The sequence below is a fragment of the Tasmannia lanceolata genome, unplaced genomic scaffold (assembly GCF_043159265.1).
Source record: "Tasmannia lanceolata isolate RefF3 unplaced genomic scaffold, GAP_Taslan_0.1 ptg000008l, whole genome shotgun sequence".
Lineage (NCBI taxonomy): Eukaryota > Viridiplantae > Streptophyta > Magnoliopsida > Canellales > Winteraceae > Tasmannia > Tasmannia lanceolata.
The window spans coordinates 1,748,914-1,768,439 of record NW_027518685.1 but is presented as its reverse complement, the minus strand read 5'-3'; the positions used below and the strand labels follow the sequence as shown (position 1 = coordinate 1,768,439).

Genomic DNA, 19,526 nt, shown 5'->3' with positions numbered 1-19,526 from the left:
GAATAAAATAATAATTTTTATTCCATTAAAGAATTTCGAACAAAATTTCATCCAAAAAAGACGGCGTTTCATGTGCTAGTACCAAATTTTGGCCTGAAATTCCAGTTTCGGATTAGTCCAAAATTTTAGCTGAAACGGAGATTTAAATTTTAAAGCATGCTTGCAAGCGAGGCAATGCCGGAACCCCATACACATTAATTTCAATGTCCTTGAATGAAGTCTGGCAAAGAGGTGTGAGAAAATACATTTTGGTACTTAAAAGGCAACCTTGTCTTTGAAAAAATAAATGCCCAAGAGACTAGGAACTTCCCACCAATTCCCCCAGGAATTTCACGCCAAGATCCGCGTCAACATTCTGTTTGGTTCAATCCTCCAAATCCATCAATATTCTGACATTTATCCACCATATGGCCACTTGCAAAGATCAAGTGATCTGTATCTCCGCTTTCAAACAAGTGCGTTGTTATCGAGGACCAACACCAAGACGACCTGCAGGTCACTCATATTATCCCAACTTGGGCTGTAACGAATCCCTTCCAAATTTACATGATGAGATTTAGGTAAAAACCTAGCCATGATTTCCTCCCAATCCCATGAACAGTGATGGTCAGCAAAGGCAAACCGCTAAATGGTATTTATGGCATAAGCTAAGCTTTTCTGACAAGAAGTGAATACTAATAAGATGGAAAGTCACTGAAACTTTAAGAAGTAAATGCTCAATCTCGTCTGGTTTGAAAATGATGAAAACTCTCAGAACCGTAAGGCAAGAGGTGAAAGCAAGAGCCCAAGAGAAAACAGAGTAGCAGACAACATTGGGAAATTCAAGGATTGTCCCAAACTGCCATTGTCATGCATTGATGATGGAATCACCTAAGGTGACATTTGCACGTTTAACTCATAGAAGCAGTGAAATGCATATCAAAATTACATAAAAATCTAAAATTCAAAATACATGTGCACCTAACTTACACACTGATTAATTGATCAATGCAATTTAAAATAGTGGGAGACATTGGACATGTTTCATGGGAGATATGAGATAGCGTTGTTTCTAACTCACTCATTAGCATTGTGATAAGAGCTAAAGCAATGAGTTATAGTGAGAAGATCCTGTGCTACATCCTGGTGCGCTTGGTTCTATCTTCCATAAACATACATGACTCCAAAATGGATCATATTTTACTCAAACCATCTTGCTAGACCAACACTGTTTGAGTCCCTCAGATTTAAATGATAAAAAGCTTGGCATCATTTTCCCTAAGCATTTGGACTTTTCTCCATCCTAGAAGTAGTTCAGGTAATTAGACATTGATTGTGATTCAATTGAACGATGATTTCAGCATAGGCAAGGCTTTGAATTTCAGTTTTGGTCGGCATGGAAACATAAACTTTTCTGTTTCATATGGAAATTTCGGTGGAAGGCAGAAGCCCTGTAAAGTCACGAAAACATATGCAAATGATATATGTTTAAGATGAAACTTTAGGAAGTGTTAGAATAAGCACAAATACACACTAAAAAACCATTACCAAAAAAAAAAAATCTAACCAGAATGGTTTAACAACAGTGACCACTTAGTGACATGAATACATGATTTTTTTTTTGAATGGCGACATGAATGCATGATAATTCAACACATATCATATTTCACATGTAATTTATACAAATATTTATGCATAATGCCTACATCATTGACAATAAACAATGCAACTAGTCAGAAAGAAAATGAACTTTTGGAGGCGTACGGAATGGAAACAATGAAGTAGGAAACTACAAATTTTATTGTAGCGAAGATAATAAACAAGAAAAGGGCTGCAAGAGGCAAATGTTAGCATCAACATATCATAAGATCTACAAGCATAGACATTGAGGTATTCGAGGCATATCAATTGAATAAGAGGCCCTGATAAGAAATGCTGAACATTTTAAGTCATAGTATTGAAGAGAGCACAAATTTAACAGCAGAGGGAATCTAATTAGGTGATCTCAAAGGCTCAGGATATGGGATCAGCTGCACATCAGTTAAAAGTAGGCATACAAGCTCATCCTTTCAAAAATGTGCCAGCTGAGCCAACTCCAAGCTCCCAATCCGACAAGCTTATAACTTATGTCACTATCAAATCTTACAAAAGACTCTACAAAACTTGAGTTTAATACCAAATTTATTATGTTATATAATATATTACTCTATAATTGTCTTGCCAAGGTAGGCATCAGTCGGTTGCTACTCGAGATGAGTCGGGCCATAGACTCAGTTATGTTCAAACTTCTATGCAATTCAGTATGAACTAGTCAAAGATAACATGTTCCTTCAAGATAAATATTTACATGTTCAATCAAATGATTCAAATTGTACACAAAAAATCTTAACAACTCAACTCAACTAAGCCTTTGTCCCAAACTAGTTAGAGACGACTAATGAATCCTATAGAAAAAAAATTTCATGAAGAAGGTGAACAAAAAATCTTAATGTGATATAAAAAGACTGAGCTAAAAGCCCATTTGCAATATAAGCCATCTCAGCACGCTCCTGACAAGGCCGAGTCATAACCAAGTACGAGTCCGAAAGATCTCAAATCTAAGTTCAATTTTTTAACCATGGTGCAACGTGATGTTCCTCTGTTGTTTGAACCATTGGATTGGCATTTGAGTTGCCTTGGTCCACTCAGCAGGACCAAGGCAAGTAAAGTTCAGTTTCTAAAAAAGTTAGAACTCGTTGAATTCAGCTTTGACTCTACCATAGCACGGCTGCAACTTGGTCCTTTTACGCTGAGGCTTTAATTTCGAAAACTTTTAACCCATTATTCGACTTATCTGAGATGACTCACCATCTCACCCTAAATACCAGTTGCATCTAAGTAGTTCAAGTTTGAAAATTGGGAAAATTACATTTTTTTTAAAAATATTGATAAAAACATTAAAAAAATTCCTAAAATATTACGGTTTATGTGCAAATCATGATAATAATGTGAATGAAGACAAATAAAACTCCTAAATCAAGGGTTTATATTGATAAATAAACAAGGTTTTGAATCAAACCCTAATTTTAAGTTTTAAAGTATGAAAACCCTAATTTTAGTTGGAGAAGACGAGGGCATAAGTCATTTTCCCCTTTCCGTCTACTCCGTCACGTTAAAAAAACCCACGGACACAACAAAGGGTGTGTTTGATGACTTTCAAACCACAGGGTTTAAAGCGGAATATGGCCAAACCACAGTAGGTCTATATGTAATTTTCCCTTCAAAATTTGCCGAAATAATATAATATAGATAGTCATTTTTGCTAACAGATGGTTCTGATGTCAATATTACTTTCATGTAGATTGCTAATTTTGTTACACTACGAACATCACGTATGTGAAACACTTAAGCATGCCATTCAATATAAGAATCGTGGAATCACATTTTTTATATATAACAAATAATTTTGCCTTATGAATCAAGTAAAGCCTTTAGTCAAAAAAAAAAATTACACGCCAAAATTGAGTGGTGCACGCATCAAACTATCAATGAATTGGCAGAAATCATTTCCAAGATCTGGCCGTGCAAGTAACCATTTGATGCAAGGATACCAGTCGAAGGAAAGATGCTCCTCCGAGCTACTTTATCTGCCGCTAGATCGAACTGATTCCCTTTCCAGTCAGTAACCTGATTTATACACCGTTAGTCTTCCAAATCTAAGATACATCAAAAGAACTACATTAAATGTATCCACAACAGAGATCTTACGGAGCAATAGACCTGCGGTAAGTGAAATATAAGAGCATATAATGATGTGCGTAAGTGGTCTACCAATAAGCGAATTTGTTGAAAATAGTTGAATTGTTTTAAGTATGGGATTTTGGACATTTGGTCACAATCTGTACAAAGTCAATGTAAATACCATATTTATAGGCTCTGTTCACTTGCGTTCCCAGGAAAGCAAACCCCAACCTCTTTTTTCCTTGACAAGACATAATTCTGGTGTTCACTTGCTTTCCTGAGAAAGTAACAAGCCTAGGTGGAAAATGTCAAATAATGACATGGAAATTGCCAAAAATGATATGGAAATGTTTCTTTTCTCACAAGTGTGGGAAACCAAATCCCACTATTTTGGTCGGATTTGCTTTCCCGGAAAAACTAGTGAAAAAAGGTGGGCATGCAGTTTCTCGGGAAACCTTTTCCTGCACAGTTCCTGCGCACGCGAACAGGCGCGGGAAACCTTTTCCTACACAATTTCCATGGATTTCTTTTCCCGGTAAACCTTTTCCCGAGCAAACAAGTGAACAGAGCCTCACTTGTTTAGATTTAGATTTCATATTCTCCTCTTGTCTATATTCTACTTAGGGATTTGCTAGGGACCATTGCAGAAGGCATTTCGCGGACCGGCTGTTGCATGAGAAAGCAACCACATAGGCTCAACTTTTGTCTATTTCATCTGAGGTGGTCTGCTTTCTCAGGCAACAGCCGGTCCACGAAAGGCCTTCTACTTAGTATCTGTATTCATCTTAAAGTGATTTCTTCCATGGTATCCGAGTTGTGAGCTCTCTCTCTCTCTCTCTCTCTCTCTCTCTCTCTCTCTCTCTCTCTCTCTCAAACCAGCCATGTGACCCATCTCTATTGGATTTTGCACTCTCTCTCTCTCTCTCCCAAACCAGCCATGTGACCCATCTCTATTGGATTTTCCACACTTTCCCTTCATTTAGATCACTTATGCTATCTTTCACTCCACTTTTTCCTCTACGCTATTTCATCCTCTCTTCCTATGGATTCTTTGCCCAAATCTATCATAAAACCAGCTACCACAAGAATTTTTTTAAGGAATAAAGCAAAAAAACAGAGAGAGAGAGAGAGAGACTTGGGCCTGTCTCTTTCAATGTACGCTGCAAATGGAAAAATTGAAAAGAGAAAAGAAGGAGGCAAGGACAGACATTCAACAAGGAATTCATACAACCCGGGGTTTCGGATCACTCAACATCCTTTAAATACATCACTCACCCTACTTCCTTACCCAACACAGCACTCTCATGCAGGGTCCCCTCCACGAGTCTCCACAGTGAATACAGCAAGGCGCCTGACTAATGGTTGTTAACTCAGGGTCGGCGGTAGAAAGCAGCCCACACCCTCATGCATTGATGGCCTTTTCTGTTTTTCTGTACCTTCCTAGGTGTAAGCGCGCGCGAGAGAGAGAGAGAGAGAGAGAGAGAGAGACTTTTTAACTTTAGTTTACCAGTTGTAAGCTCACACCAGGTAAAAAGGGTCTGAGGGGTAGAAAGAAGGGGACGATTTATCATCTCCCAAACATATGAACTTCAGAGAAGTTCCTCACAGTAATATGAAGCAGCAACTAAAGTCCAGCTTGCAGAGCTAGCATAAGTCCAAATGTATAGTCAAATAATATGGAACAGTAAGAACGTGACGTGATAGGAAGAAAGCATACCTGCCCCCCTGCTTCATGTACACATAGTATACCAACAGCATGATCCCAAGCCTATAGTATAGAGTTAAAACCATTAGGTCATGCGAATTCATTATAATTATCTAATGCTGGATAAATTTTAATATGTAATGCACCTTGATAACAACTTGAGGCTTATTCCGAAAAATGAAAGCAGAAGCCCTACCCGAAGCAACCATGAAGTACTTACTCAAGCTGCAAAACACACCCAAAAAAATGCATCATATTCAGGAAGAAAACAATGATATCAGTAACAAGATAAAAAAAAAGGTGAATTCACATAGGCAATAAAAGATAAAGAAAAATAGCATTCAGGAATGCATTAGTTGTTACAACCTCTACAATTTAATTTTTTCAAACTTCAAAACCATTCAAACAATAAAGTTGCCAATATATTTAAGGAACCAATCTTAAGAGACGCTCATCTAACGGATCATCTCTATCTACAGCCTGCGGATTCAGATGGAAAAATAGACAATGGCAGATTATTCAGAAATTTCAAGTCAAAAGTTAAGGAAGACCCGGATATTTTGAAACATCGTGTAGTTTTAATGTTTTGGCTTCCATCCCTAAGTTTTATATAATATTGTAAGTATTCTACTTGCCAAGGACTGTAGGTTATGTAAAATGACAATTAGCCCAGGCAATTATAGATGTAATCATAAGTCATGACTAGTTTAATTGCTATGTGCATTACAGAGTTGACAGTAACTGCCATCACCCATGCAGTTATTTGAAGTTTAATTAAGTGTTTCAGCATCTCCTCGAGTTGGCAAGATTATATGCATGATGGAGGAACTAAAGGAATATTAAAATTCTAATGACTCAGTTTACAAACAAATATAAATGGATAAAAAGATTCAAGGAATTCAGACCAGTGTCTCAGACCGACAATATAAAACCAATTCTTCATGTGTAGAAACAGGTAACATGCAAAAGTATGCCGATACCCATGCAGAAATTTATTTTGGGTCAATAAGTTGAGCAGCATATACATGTCTTCAAATTCGGTGTCCTGGACAAAGTAATATGCTATATGTCAAACTACCGGTTACTCCAAAAGCTTAAGCTGTTGGAGAAGGCGTTATTTATTCTTTTATACTTTAACACTCCCCCTCACGTGTGGCCCCTCTTTCTTTGGGTTGGCCTACACGTGGTACATATGGCCCCACTTTTGGGTTGACCGTTGCATGTGGATTTTCGACAACAAGGAGGTTTGAACTCAGGACCTTTGCTTTGATACCATGTCAAACTACCAGTTACTCCAAAAGCTTAAGCTTAAGTGAATAGTGTCCCACATAAAGAAATGAGGGGGCTTAGTGAAGCTCGGTGAATGAATTCACATCCCTAAGAATTATTTTTTTGAAAATAGATATGAATTTATAGCTACATCCCTAAGAATATAAACTACCTTCACATGCCTTAACCCTTCTAAGACCACCAGAATTTCCTCAAAGGAGTCGGCGATCCTCTGAAGCCTGAAGGATATCTACCCTTTTTTAGCTGGAGTACAATGAAGAACCTTCCAAGTCTTGGATGCATCAACCCAAATCTCAACACCTTCCTCTCCAATCATGGATCAGCCTCTCGTAGCATGTAGGGCCACGAACGGCAACAATAGCCTCTAACTCGAACCATGAAGAATACCTCTGTATCCTTTAACTCGGAGTCGCATGTGCTGAATCCATATTCCTTATAACTTTGCCACAAAAAAAGCCCTAGTGGGTTGCACCTCAGTTGTATGAACTATAAAGTGAGACCATATTGAAGTGCAAGAGCAGGGATGTGGCCGCTCTAAAAAATATAAGAAGCGGGACTGCAGTAGTTCTTATGAAGTATCAATGTAAAATAATATTGAAGAATTTAAAATATGGACAGTTAAAGAGAAAGCTGAATATGTTGTTGGTGTGAGAGAAAGTGTTCACCTTCTTCATGAAATTTTTCTAAAGGATTCATTTAGCGGACAAAGGCTTTGTTGAGTTGAGTTGTGAGAGAAAGTGTCCAATACCTTATTATAATGAGTTTTCATGCAAGGAGTTCACCATGTTAAAGGCAACAATGACCTGAGTTGGAAAATGATCGTAATGTGTGGTGGAGAGAGAGAGAGAGAGAGAGAGAGAGAAGATTTTTTTTTTTTTTTTTTTTTTTTGGGGGGGACGGGTGGGGGGGGGGGGGGGGTTGTTATTGCACCCTTATGATGTTTACAACCCTGAGCTCTCTCTCTCTCTCTCTCTCTCTCTCTCTCTGGAAGATTAAACATAGTATCTGAGCCAAGGTGTTCAAGATTCAGGAGGAGATCTCATAATCAAAAGAGGCACGCCCACATATCTAGAATTTTCACATCTCTATACCGTTGTCTCTCTGTAATCCATAAAACCCTTTCTACAAAACCATAGTTTTGTCCTACACTTTCGAAAACCCAACTCACCCCAACCACCCATTCAAAATACTAATCCAAATTTATCCTCAATTCAAAACCCAAATCACGCTCAGATATCTAGAATTTCTACATCTCTATACCCTTGTCTCTTTGAAACTGTAATCCATAAAACCCTTTCTACAAAACCATATTTTTGTCCTACACTTTCGAACACCCAACTCACCCCAACCACCCATTCGAAACACTAATCCAAATTTATCCACAATTCAAAACCCTAATTCCAAATCCCTTCCATTCAAAAAACTATTTTTTTTTATCTATCATCAATTTGAAATCCTAATCCATCCAAACCCCTCATTTAAAACCCCAACGACACTCTTATCCCTTCCAGAAGAAACCTTAATTTTATAAACCCCTATTTCAAGACCCTAATCACCACCCCCTTCCATTCAAAATGCTAATCCCATTCTCCCTTCCACAACAAACCCTAATTACACATCCATCGACTCCACCCATATGGCTTCATCTTTCAATAACCTCTTTTGTTACCCAAGATATCCTAGATCTGTTGAATGGTTTCTCTATTGCTCCTTCCAATTTTTTAAGCGAGGGGGAGGTGATTCAAATACCAGAGCAGAATGTAGCTTTTGGAAAAGAATCCATCATTCGAAGAATGGAATGTAAGCATCAACTCATCATTGTGTGGACAAATACTGACATCGGAGTTGCTACTTGTGTGGACGAATACTGACATCGGAGTTGCTACTAGACATCCTCTTCTCATGAACTTTGGACAAGAATACAAGAGTCATGCTCGTAATAATCTAAGTCTCCTATGCAACTCTGAATGAAACTTTACAACTAGTACAAGGGAAGCCTCTTTATTTCTGCATTTCTCAACAAAATCAAGGTCTATTTGACCAATTTGCCATCATTCAGAAACCCCTCAATCCTCAATAAGCATGATGAGGTCCACTACACACTCTACTTTAGGAAATGACTACATGATGCTCAAATCCTTGATCCTCATGCACGCTAAACACCACCCACATTTCTTGAGTTGTGTGCTTCTCCAACATGAGGACCTCATATCTGCCACAAAGAGTTATGGGAAGCCTCTCATACCATAGTCATCCTCCAATCAACAACAAGGGTATGCCCCCAATAGCAACAACAGTGGTATTGCCAAAATCAGCAGCCTCGTCAAGTGTCATGCAACACTTGGGCAGGGTTGCCCTCCGGGAATTCTACTCATGGGATGTTACCCATCCCTCCCAAAAACACCTATCAACAGCAGGGCTCAACATATCCTTGTATTCTAGGATCAACTTCACCCTACTGTCCTCCTCAGTATGATACATGATGCCAAAAATACATTCTTACAGAGAAGGGAGAGATTCCCCTCAAAGGATTGAAGGAAGCGATCATTTGTATGTGAGGGATGTAATGGAGATAGATACGACGCCGAGGATATCTAAAGGGAGAAAAGGTGCATATCTAAAAGGAAGGAGCATATCTAAAGGAAGAAATCATCATGGAAAACTGAGAAGGTTTTGAAGGAGTAGACAAAGGCGCACATGTGTGCATGCTTCAGAAGGTCATTTATAGGCTGAAACAAGCCCCTAGAGTTTGGTTTTAATCTCTTCAGACCAAAAGACAAAGGAGAAGCGTATGTAACACTTTGCTATTTTACAAGCATACACAGTTAGGTACAATTCTCATGCTATGTTGATGGCATTTATATTATTGGGATTGATAATGCAGAATTTGACAAGTTGAAGAGTGGTCTTAAAGAAAATTTCTTCATAAAGACTTGGGATAACCTCACTACTTTCATGGTATTAAAATTGAGAGAACAGGCTAAGGGCACTACCCAGTTGTAGACCTGCATTATCCCTACCCATCATCTCACCCTCACAGCTACAGGTCCTTCATTCCTCAAATAAGAGTACAGAATCTCACAGCCTGTGTGTCCTCTTCATTCCTTATCTTTTTCCTTTGGAAGCTACCAGTCCACCCACTGTTGTGAAATCGTTGATCTATGGTTCGATAGTAAACGCAAATAAAAACAGAGGAATTAGAAGGAAAACACAATCAGGAACACAAGACATTTATGTGGTTGGTCCATTGTGTGACTACATCCACAGGCGAAGGCAATCTAACAGCATTCACTATTGATGACAATTACACAGTAGAAGATATCCAAAAGGTTTATGGACGAGAACTTATAGAGTCCCCACCCTAATCTCAATAAAACAGCCCAAACAAGGAAACTATAAAATTTCACATGAAAAAATAATCCTTTTTTACTTTAAGGGTGCTGGCGGGGATCTGACATTATTCTGGGGCCCTTCTAAGTTCTAACTGCCATTGTAATCATAAAGGGGCATAGAATATAGCTGGAATAAGATTCGAGATATAAACATAACACATTCTGTTGCATTAAATCTCAAACTCCAAAGGTATATCTGGTGGCTCAATGGCCATATAGATATCCGAGAATGAGGATTTAGAGTTCCTGGGGTTTTGCTTATCAAGGTTTCAGTGATCTAGGATTTTTCCAAGATAGAGATCAGTATATGGATTCCAGCCTTTGATCGGTGAAGCCGATTTCAAGGAACGTTGGGGAAACGGAGCATGGGGTTCCAAGGACGATGGTAAGCTATAAATACAAAATCATGGTTAAAGGGCATTTTTGTCAAGGAAAATTTGCGGCTGAATGACTATTGATGGAGGTTTTTACAGATTACTTAGAAATTTTTTCCAAAAGTTAAAACATTTTGGAAATATTTTCTGTTTTTATAGCTACTTATAACATATTTAGTAAAATTGAGGTTTGATGCAGAATTCCTGTAATTTAACCATCAAATGTAATAAATAAATTATCCCTTCAATTCATATAATTGAAAAGTTTAAGAACCAGTAGAGTAATTCCCAGAAGAGAAATGCAAAATCATGATATATGAACAGTTTAAACTCAGTTGCAAGCAAAGAAAACAAGGCCATAGGGAATATGTCTTCTACTGTGAAAAGAATGAGAATAAACCTCCCACAACATGTCAAAGATTTTGGCAAAATAAGAACTTTTTGTTCATCTCCTGTGCTATCAGCATCAGTCGTTGAACTGTACAGAACAGATAGTGGCAATGATTCCCAGGTTTGACTATCAGAAAGACAGAACCGTGCCTCATGCACCAAGCGACTGTTATCCACATGGCATCTGACCCAACCATTGTTGACTTGGGCCATGCTATTCAGCATGTCTGAAAACCTCTTTGTCCATGTTCCACATCCAACATGGGAAATCATAACAGTCCCTGATCCAAATATTTCAATTTTATCCTCCCGACCTTCGGTATGCCATCTCTCCTTCCAGTTTGGACAGCCCATAACACCTAATGCCATCTCTCCTTCCACTATAAGAGCCAAACCCACCTGAAAATTTGGGTTCATCGTTAGACAAAACAAGAAATCGAGATGGAAATATGGATAGGATGAAATTCAACACATTTTTTATAGAATGTGAAGTCCCTCAATTGATGTGCATTCAATAGATTTGCCATAAATTCAAACTTAGCTTTTCAATTTTCATGCTTAATTTCACGCCCTGTATTGATAGATGATTTCAAAACTTCCATGACATTCAAACAAGATACCCATTGCCCTAAACAGTTCAGAGATCACACTGCATTATTAATGTGAATCCGAAATCTGAGAGCATTTCAAAACAAAGCTTTTAGCAGGTAATATGACCGACTAGAAAGCACGCGACAACATAATCTTCTCATCTGGTCAGGTATGAAGGACAGATAACTGACAGGAGTTGGTCAAGCAACAAAACAAATTAACATGAAAAATGTTTGGCAAAGTGTCAATCAAGCATTGAGCAATTAACAGTCATGTGATTCTTGATGTTAAGGAAACAGGAAGGCGTTTGAGGAAGAGATATGTAAATAGGAACATAAACGATTTATTTTTTCAAGTGATCTATTCATTCTTAGTTCTTTCAATATTCACACAAACTTATTCTATATAGGAAGAACAACAATTATAGTTACCCACTGTTACACTAAAGAAATTGTATAAGCATAACAGGATAGATGATTCAGCAAAAGAACTAACAAAATTGTAGAACAATATTAGAGGGAATTTTCAGAGGGAATTTTCAAACCCATGTACAAAACAAACGTCTTCACCACTTTCTTAACCACAACAGTGATCGAGCCTTCCTCTATAATTCATGAATTTACTACAATCAGCAATTTTCTATGTACTGATAACATTTGGTGGAACCGTCACTCTTTTATTCAATTGGAGTAGGTATCTTACATATTGAAAACTAAGCAAACTTGAAGCAATAAAATATGTCTTTGGATCTTGAGAAAAGCAACTTATTGTTTGACTAGCTACAACATTCAGCAGAAATTCATCATTTTGAAGAGAAATCAAGCAGGTAAGAATACAAATACCACTAATATGTGAACGGAGGATAAAGAGTAGAATGTACCACATACAAGGGCCCATCTTTCAAAAACCCTTTCGTACCATCAATTGGATCAAGGACCTGTAGTTGACTATGAACAATCAGTAGAAGTGAGCATAAGAAGACCAATTGTCAAAGACCCCATTGTTAAGTATGCCAAACCAAAATATCTCAAGTACAATTTATTAGTATGTAACTTGCCCTTGGTCATGCTTATGTTAGTAAAAACAAGAAGACCTACATTTGATAACATAAGAATAAAGAAGCATATATAACTCAAAGAAAACCAAAACTCAAATGGAGTTAAAGGTGTCAACGGGTAAAAATTTATCATGTTCGGATCGGAACGATCCGGGATTCAAGGTATTCATTCTCTGGCCTGTGATTCGGCCCAGACAATTGATACTCCCAGACGGAGCCAATGCAATGACTAATAACTCTATGCAAATAATAACATAACAGCATTAATATTCAAGGCACTCGAATCACTGCAACATCACTCAAATGCTGAACTTAAACTCACCCAATAAGTTGCAGGTTTTTCTCCAAAACTATATGCATCCTTTCCTCCTCTGTCAATGGCTTCCAAGATATCATCACAAGTTAAAGTTTTCTCTCCAACAGTCACTTTATCAGTAACAGCACTTAACATAGAACCCACTAGAAAATTATTATCACAAGCCTCTTCTTGTTCTGAATTTATAGAATTAGAACGTAAGAATGTGGAGTCCTCTTCGGCGACTAAGGGAATAGTAGGAAATGATCTGTACAGCTCTGTTGTTGCAACAAATTTATCAAAACGGCATATTGAATTGTTGAAGTATAAATGATTAAATAACACCAACTCTAATAGCTTAAGCATTTGGAGTGATTGGTTGTCTCACATGGCATTAGAGCTATTGCCCGCAACTCCTTGATATTAAACTCCATGTGTAAGGCCAACCCAAAAGAGGGGTCACATGTGCCACGTTTAAGGCCAACATAAAAAAATTAAAAAAAAAAGAAAAAGAAAAGATGGGCCACGCGTGAGGGGGAGTGTTGAAATATAAACGATTAAATAGTACTAACTCTAAAAGCTTAAGCTTTTGGAGTAATTGGTTGTTTCACAATAGTGAATAAATTCAACAGAACTCAAGTCGTAACAAAATCCATCCTCTTAGTGAAATCTAATGCAATGTAGCATTTTATGAATTAAACTGTACAAGATTAAATAAACACCCAATAGAATTTAACAAAAAAATGCACTATAGATAAAATTAGGATCTTACCCAAACTTATTAGAGCCTGCACGCTAAAATCAGCTATTGTGACAGGCGTCTCATCATTCTTTTCAAGAATTCCACCAGAAAACAGAGATTTTTGCACCTAAATGATCATCAGGTGAACAAAAACCCACCAATTTAATTCGAGTAAACTCAAAATAAAAAAACAAAGTTTTGAAATGCCCTAGGCATTACGTCGACACAAAGACGGCAGGCTTTATGTACAACATCTACAGCCGCTTCGAGCTCTTTGAAGTACTTTGCTTTTTCCGGCGTAAATGGGAGGCTTGATCTGAGAAAAAGAGAAGTAAGAATAAATACATTCAAATACGAGATTTCGTGAAGAATGAAGAACGTATTGAATTGAAGAAACGAGTTGAGAGATAGGTATTGAGACCTCACTGTGAAGAAACGAGAGGAGCGGCGAAGAGGTGTAGAGGAATTAAGAGGATTGAATCGATGAATAGAGGAGACACAAGGAGAGGAGTGTAAGAGCTTCATGGAGAGAAACGAAATTAGGGCTTTGAGGACGATGATATTGGCTCCCGAACGTTGGGACCTTACGAAATCCGAACGCTGCTTTTAGAAGATATTTGTTTACAAAAAAAATAATAAAAATCCATTCTTTAAATGACAAAAATACCCTCAGCTTTTCGGCCCGTCCCTCGATCTCTCTTTTCTGTTCTTTCATCTACCCACAGGCATGGAGAACTGCTAGCAAAACGAAAATCCGCTTTAGAACAGGCTATAGATCTCCATGGTTTCACAGTTGCACTCTCACACCTCGTCTTTTATTATAGGAAAATCGGATTCCGTTTGGAAAATAAAAACGGGACTGAAATGACCGTTGATGTGATCCTTTTAAATGTTTATTTATTGCCTTTATGGGGATTTGAGCTCCCACTATTTGTCTTTTAGTGGACGTAGCTCAAATGATTGAAGCCTGTTTTTTTTTTTTTTAATCCAAAACGGAATCCCGTTTTCCTAGCAGTCTCTTTATTATATAACAAGCTTCTAAGAGCTAAATTTCGGCCAAAATTTAAAACAATGGTTGGCGGTTTCACAATTGCACTCTCCAACCTGTCTTTTATTATAGAACAAGACAAGATCAGTTAGTATAATTACCAAAATATGGTAGTGCCACTATCAGTAGTTAAAGACAAGAATGAGACATTGTTCTGCCGTTTAATCTTGCTTTGAAGATAATGACAAAATTACTGCTTTGGCAGCGCTAATTTTGTTATGCGTAATCTTTATAGTTCTCTATGACTTCTGAGAGTAACCAGTGACGAATACTGGTTGAAAGCTCCCCGTAATAAGACGTAGGAGGAGACTCTTGCCCGTGGAAGGTGGTCTTCCAGCCACTAGGAAACCGATCTAAAATCTACATAGTTCATAGATTAAATTTTCGCCAGCAAACATATCATATTTCTCCGAGCGAACTTTTCTGCCACCCTACTCTTCTGCAACACTGTATTAACCGGGCAAATAGCTCTTTGCAAGCATGTGTCACAACCTGGCCCCCATGGTATTGATGGTGTTTGTCACAAAATTTGATCCTTTAGTAAAGGTAATTTTGTTATTTTCACTTTTGTCTTCTTCTCCAAAATGGTATCCTGTCTTCCAACTGTTTTCCATAGTCACAACAGAAAATTTGTGTTGCTACTTAAATCCAGCTCAGGATCAAAGGATCCTCCTCGGGTCTATATGCAGGCAAAAGAAGGAATACCTGGAATCGTAACTCCTGAGAAACTCTTCGACACTCAAGTCGGTAGAGGCAACAAATAGAGTAAAGGGCGGGAGATATGAGCTTGAGTTTATGAGCATTACCCTTAGATTGGAGTGAGGGTTTCCCTTCTTATAGATGGAGGTTACGTAATTTAGTGGGACGAAAGTAGAGTAACACTGGGGCAATTGCTGGCATTGGTGCCGCAGCGACGTTGCTAGCACACTGTAGGGAGGTCAAGGCGTTGCATGGTGAAGGTATAATTGGCGTTGGCACACTGTACTGTCCCTAGAAATCCAAGGCGATGGCGGATTGGGTGGTGAGGGAGACCATGGCTTCTGGATACAGTGTGGGTTGGAGATTTAATACTTTGTTGGCGGAGAAGTGAACTTAGCCAGTAGTCTTGTTTGAAAGCCGAACTGCTAATAAGCTACCCGAGAAAACAACTGCCTGAGTGAGCTACTAAATCGTGTCCATTCATGATAAGAGCACAAGTGGCATTGTTGATTAGGGCTGCTAATTTAATTTGGTGGGCCACAATTAAATCATATGGGCAACACAAAGCTCACCTTTAGGAGTGTCAACGCCCGATCCACGGCTAATTGGATTCAAAATTTACCCTGTAATAGGACTGCACCCAGGACTCGGCCTCTTCATATTCTAGTCAAATCCATGTTTGAGTCAGGCCCATTGGCACGCTACTCACGTTGGACCCAACTCCAGTCATCTAGATCATGAACTTGAATTGTCACCATCAAAATTTTTTGAAACGACCTCAACGAAACAGCTTCTCATAGATGATCAAGGATCAGTCTTTGGTCAGAGATTGACAAGCTACGTACGGTATGGTGGTGATTGTTTGACCAGATTAATAACTCGATCTTTTGTGTATGCCGTGAGAACGATTGAGAGCAAAACTCCAAATTGAAATGCCCAGTAGCCAAGCTAGAGATGGTTACCTCATTATTCTTAGAGATATGTTGACTTTAGCTCAAAAATTACATGTCCACTACTCTGGGTGAAAGGGACGAGTCGCCTCCAAAGGTTCTAGAGGGTTCTAGCTTGTATTTTTTTCTAGCCCGATCCGGCTGACTTATCCTTTTCTCATGACATGTTCGTTGAAAGTTCTTGTTGCAACGGGCTGAACCTAATTAGTTTTGTATGATGGAAGCTTGACCTTCGTCCTGCTGAAGAAATTCAGCTCTGGCGGGCAAATTACCAAGGCTCTCGTCAACTAGCATGTCATATGATTAATATAATATTTAATTAACAAGAAATCAATCATAAAATATTGCCAAAATAAAAATAAGAAAATGGCTTTCGCTGGGTGTGAGCATAATTTATGCAAAGATGAACTGATGAGGTATCGGATGAGGTGGGGGGATCATCAATCTCATTTCATCATGTAAGGAGAATGGCCAATAGTGAGGCTGATAGATTTGCTAGGGAGGGCAAATCGAGGGGCGGAGTTGGATGTATTCAATTTCCTCCCCCTTAGTGTGTTGATGTTGTCGTTGCTATCTTTTTTTTGTTGTTGTTTGTTCTGTCTTGATCATCTCGATCGTCGTTTCTTTCCCATCCTTTTTATTTATTAATTCATTGCTATTCAAAAAACATAATTTATGCAAAAAATAAGTGTTTTTATGGCTAAGTATTAGAGAGACAAAATTAGAGACGTAAGAGGCTATGAGTTGGCCAATGCCCTGTTTGTTTTGGATTTTGAGAACTGATTGTGAGTCTAAAACTGATTAGACATTAATTTTGAGTCCAACTAAGTTTTAGACTCAATCGGTTCTCAAAATTCAGAGCAAATGTGGCCTAACCAAGCTATCGTTATTAAGATATAATCGAATTGATCAAGCTTGGGTCTCAGGTTACATAATTGTTCAGGCAGAGCACGGTCCCCGTCAAACCCCAGCTTACCTATAAAAAAAGAGAAAAGAAAAAGAAAAGAAATTGTTCAGGCATAGCAATTTTTTTTTTTTTTTTTTTTTTAAGAAGGCAACAGAGTTTATATTTATATATATGAATAAGCAGAACCGAGATGGTCCTGTCGGAACAATGAGCAAATAAAATATGTTCAGGCATAGCAATTGATTTGGATGGATCCGGAGATCTCTTTGTTACGCTATTAGCCCTTGTGTGATGGATCTGGCTTATACTAACATTACGCTTCTCGAAATTAAGAGCTACTCGTGGTATCTTCTTCATCGATTAACTTTAATCATATGACAATAAAATAGACTGGATCATCATCATCATCATCATCATCATCAATAGAGAAATGCTAAAATGGACGGCGCCCTTGCAAAAACCCAGACGCGAGGCCAGCCCTTGCATCGAGGTCACTCAAATGCATTTATGTTTTCTTCAGTTTTGTATTTTCCAGTGCTGTTATAGATGCATTTGGGTGACGTACATGGATCCAATGGAATGCCCTTGTGGCTATTATATATATTATCCACTCGGGCTAGCTTTTTTCCTTTTAACTTTTCTAAAACCTTATGAGGAGTGGATGATTTGGTGGGCCATGGATACAGGTGCAGTTAGGTCAATGTTAAGAACTTTGGGTTTAAATTGCTTAATTAGAACTATTGCAACAAAACCTTTATTCAAGTGATCTAACCAAATGATATCACATGTATTTTCTTCGAGTATGAAATTGCAATAAAGTATAAATTAAAGAACATGACATCAACCTTCTTTTTTCAAACTTTTTGGGCCGCGTCTATAATAGAAAAGAAGGTTATCTCAAACTACGCCACCACCAAAAGCCTCTGGAAGTATTGTGGGTCCTTTCTCCTAACTGCTCAAACATGTTATTTCTTACCCATTTGTTCGGAGAGCTTCCAGGAAGACACGCATGCGTCATGGTGATACGGGGTGGAATTAGAGGGGGAAATGTTGGAATCTGTTTCACCCCAAGAGGTGGTATTCTGATTCTGTCTCTGTCGGAATGAAATTTTTATTATTATTATTTTTTTAATTAAAATATTTATCTTAATTTTTTTCATTCCGCTAGGAGAATCGGAATAGGAATAAGAATATAATGTTGATTCCGATTCTTGATTATGACAAATCCCAATGCCACTTCTTGGAATTAATTAATGAAGCTAATGAATTAGACCTGGCAAAAAGTGACCCGGACCCGCAGGTCCACCTGGCCCGGCCTTAATTTACGGGTCCGGGTCACTATTTAGTTACCCGTAAGAAACTTGACCCGAACTGGGTCTGGCCGGGTGGACCCGCTGGTGCCTGCGGGTACCCGTAAAATCTCAAATATCATATAATTCTTTTAAATTTTAGTGAATGATGGGTTATAATTGGCCCCAGTGTGAATCACACAATGTTAGAACTAGAGAGAATTGCTTCGAAGTGCTTACTGGTACACTACAAGGCACTACAAGGGGCTGTCCCAAGTAAAAATGGGGGTCAAATATATCACCTCCCAACCGTGCGTGACTACAAGTGGCCGTCCCAGATAAAAACAGGTGACCCGCAGGTCCACCCGCCCCATATGGATGGGGTCCGGGTTCACAAAATAGCCCGTAAGATTCCAGGTCATTTGTGACCCGGCCCGTACCACCCGGACTCGTACGGGTTGGGTGAAACCTGGCCCGGCACACCCGTTTGCCAGGTCTATAATCAATGCAAGCTGAACTTACTTTCTTCAGACCGACCAAAATATGGAAGCCATCCCAACAGTGGTGTAATGAATGACCGTTTAATCAATTTGTAGGGGGCTTTTCTCCATTCATGCCTGAAAATGACCCATACCTATCTATAACGACACCATTTATAGTGAGATTTTGTCTAGTGTCATGTATGTAGTATGTAGAAAACAATAGACTAAAACCTGACTCGATTATCAGCAATTCACTGTAAAAGCCAAGGTCTTTATAATATATGATTCTGATCACAATCTTCCACTATGAGAAAAAAATAGAAAGATTTCAAAGGAATTAACCCCACAAACCATGTTCTCAACCTGAATATTGCCCGATCTCTCATTTTTATATGCCTTGAGAAAAAAATCAAAAGTCTCTCATTCCTTGCTAGAGAAGCTTCTCCTTTTCTCATGCTAAAAAAAAAACTCACACTCACACAAGAGAATGAACCTTACATAATCTCTCTTTTGTTTCTTTCCTTTTCCTAATCAAAACTACTTGCATTACCTCACCCTTAATCTAACTAGGAGACTTGTAAGAAAACTCCAACACCAAGACACTCAGCCCAACATA

The 19,526-nt window shown here is 38.4% G+C and overlaps 1 protein-coding gene across 1 annotated transcript; it reads right to left on the bottom strand.

Annotated features, from left to right (window-relative positions):
- Positions 1 to 3,382: 3,382 nt before the first annotated feature.
- Positions 3,383 to 14,353, bottom strand: LOC143883883 (Inositol monophosphatase family protein). Its single transcript, XM_077387203.1, has 10 exons — positions 14,203 to 14,353; positions 13,957 to 14,118; positions 13,755 to 13,851; positions 13,566 to 13,662; positions 12,821 to 13,071; positions 12,322 to 12,378; positions 10,861 to 11,249; positions 5,551 to 5,629; positions 5,417 to 5,467; positions 3,383 to 3,645 (listed from the first exon to the last, which is right to left on the bottom strand). The coding sequence occupies exons 2-10, from the start codon at positions 14,058 to 14,060 to the stop codon at positions 3,496 to 3,498; spliced, it is 1,275 nt and encodes a 424-aa protein (XP_077243318.1). The 5' UTR covers positions 14,061 to 14,118; positions 14,203 to 14,353; the 3' UTR covers positions 3,383 to 3,495.
- Between the last annotated feature and the right edge of the window lie 5,173 nt (positions 14,354 to 19,526).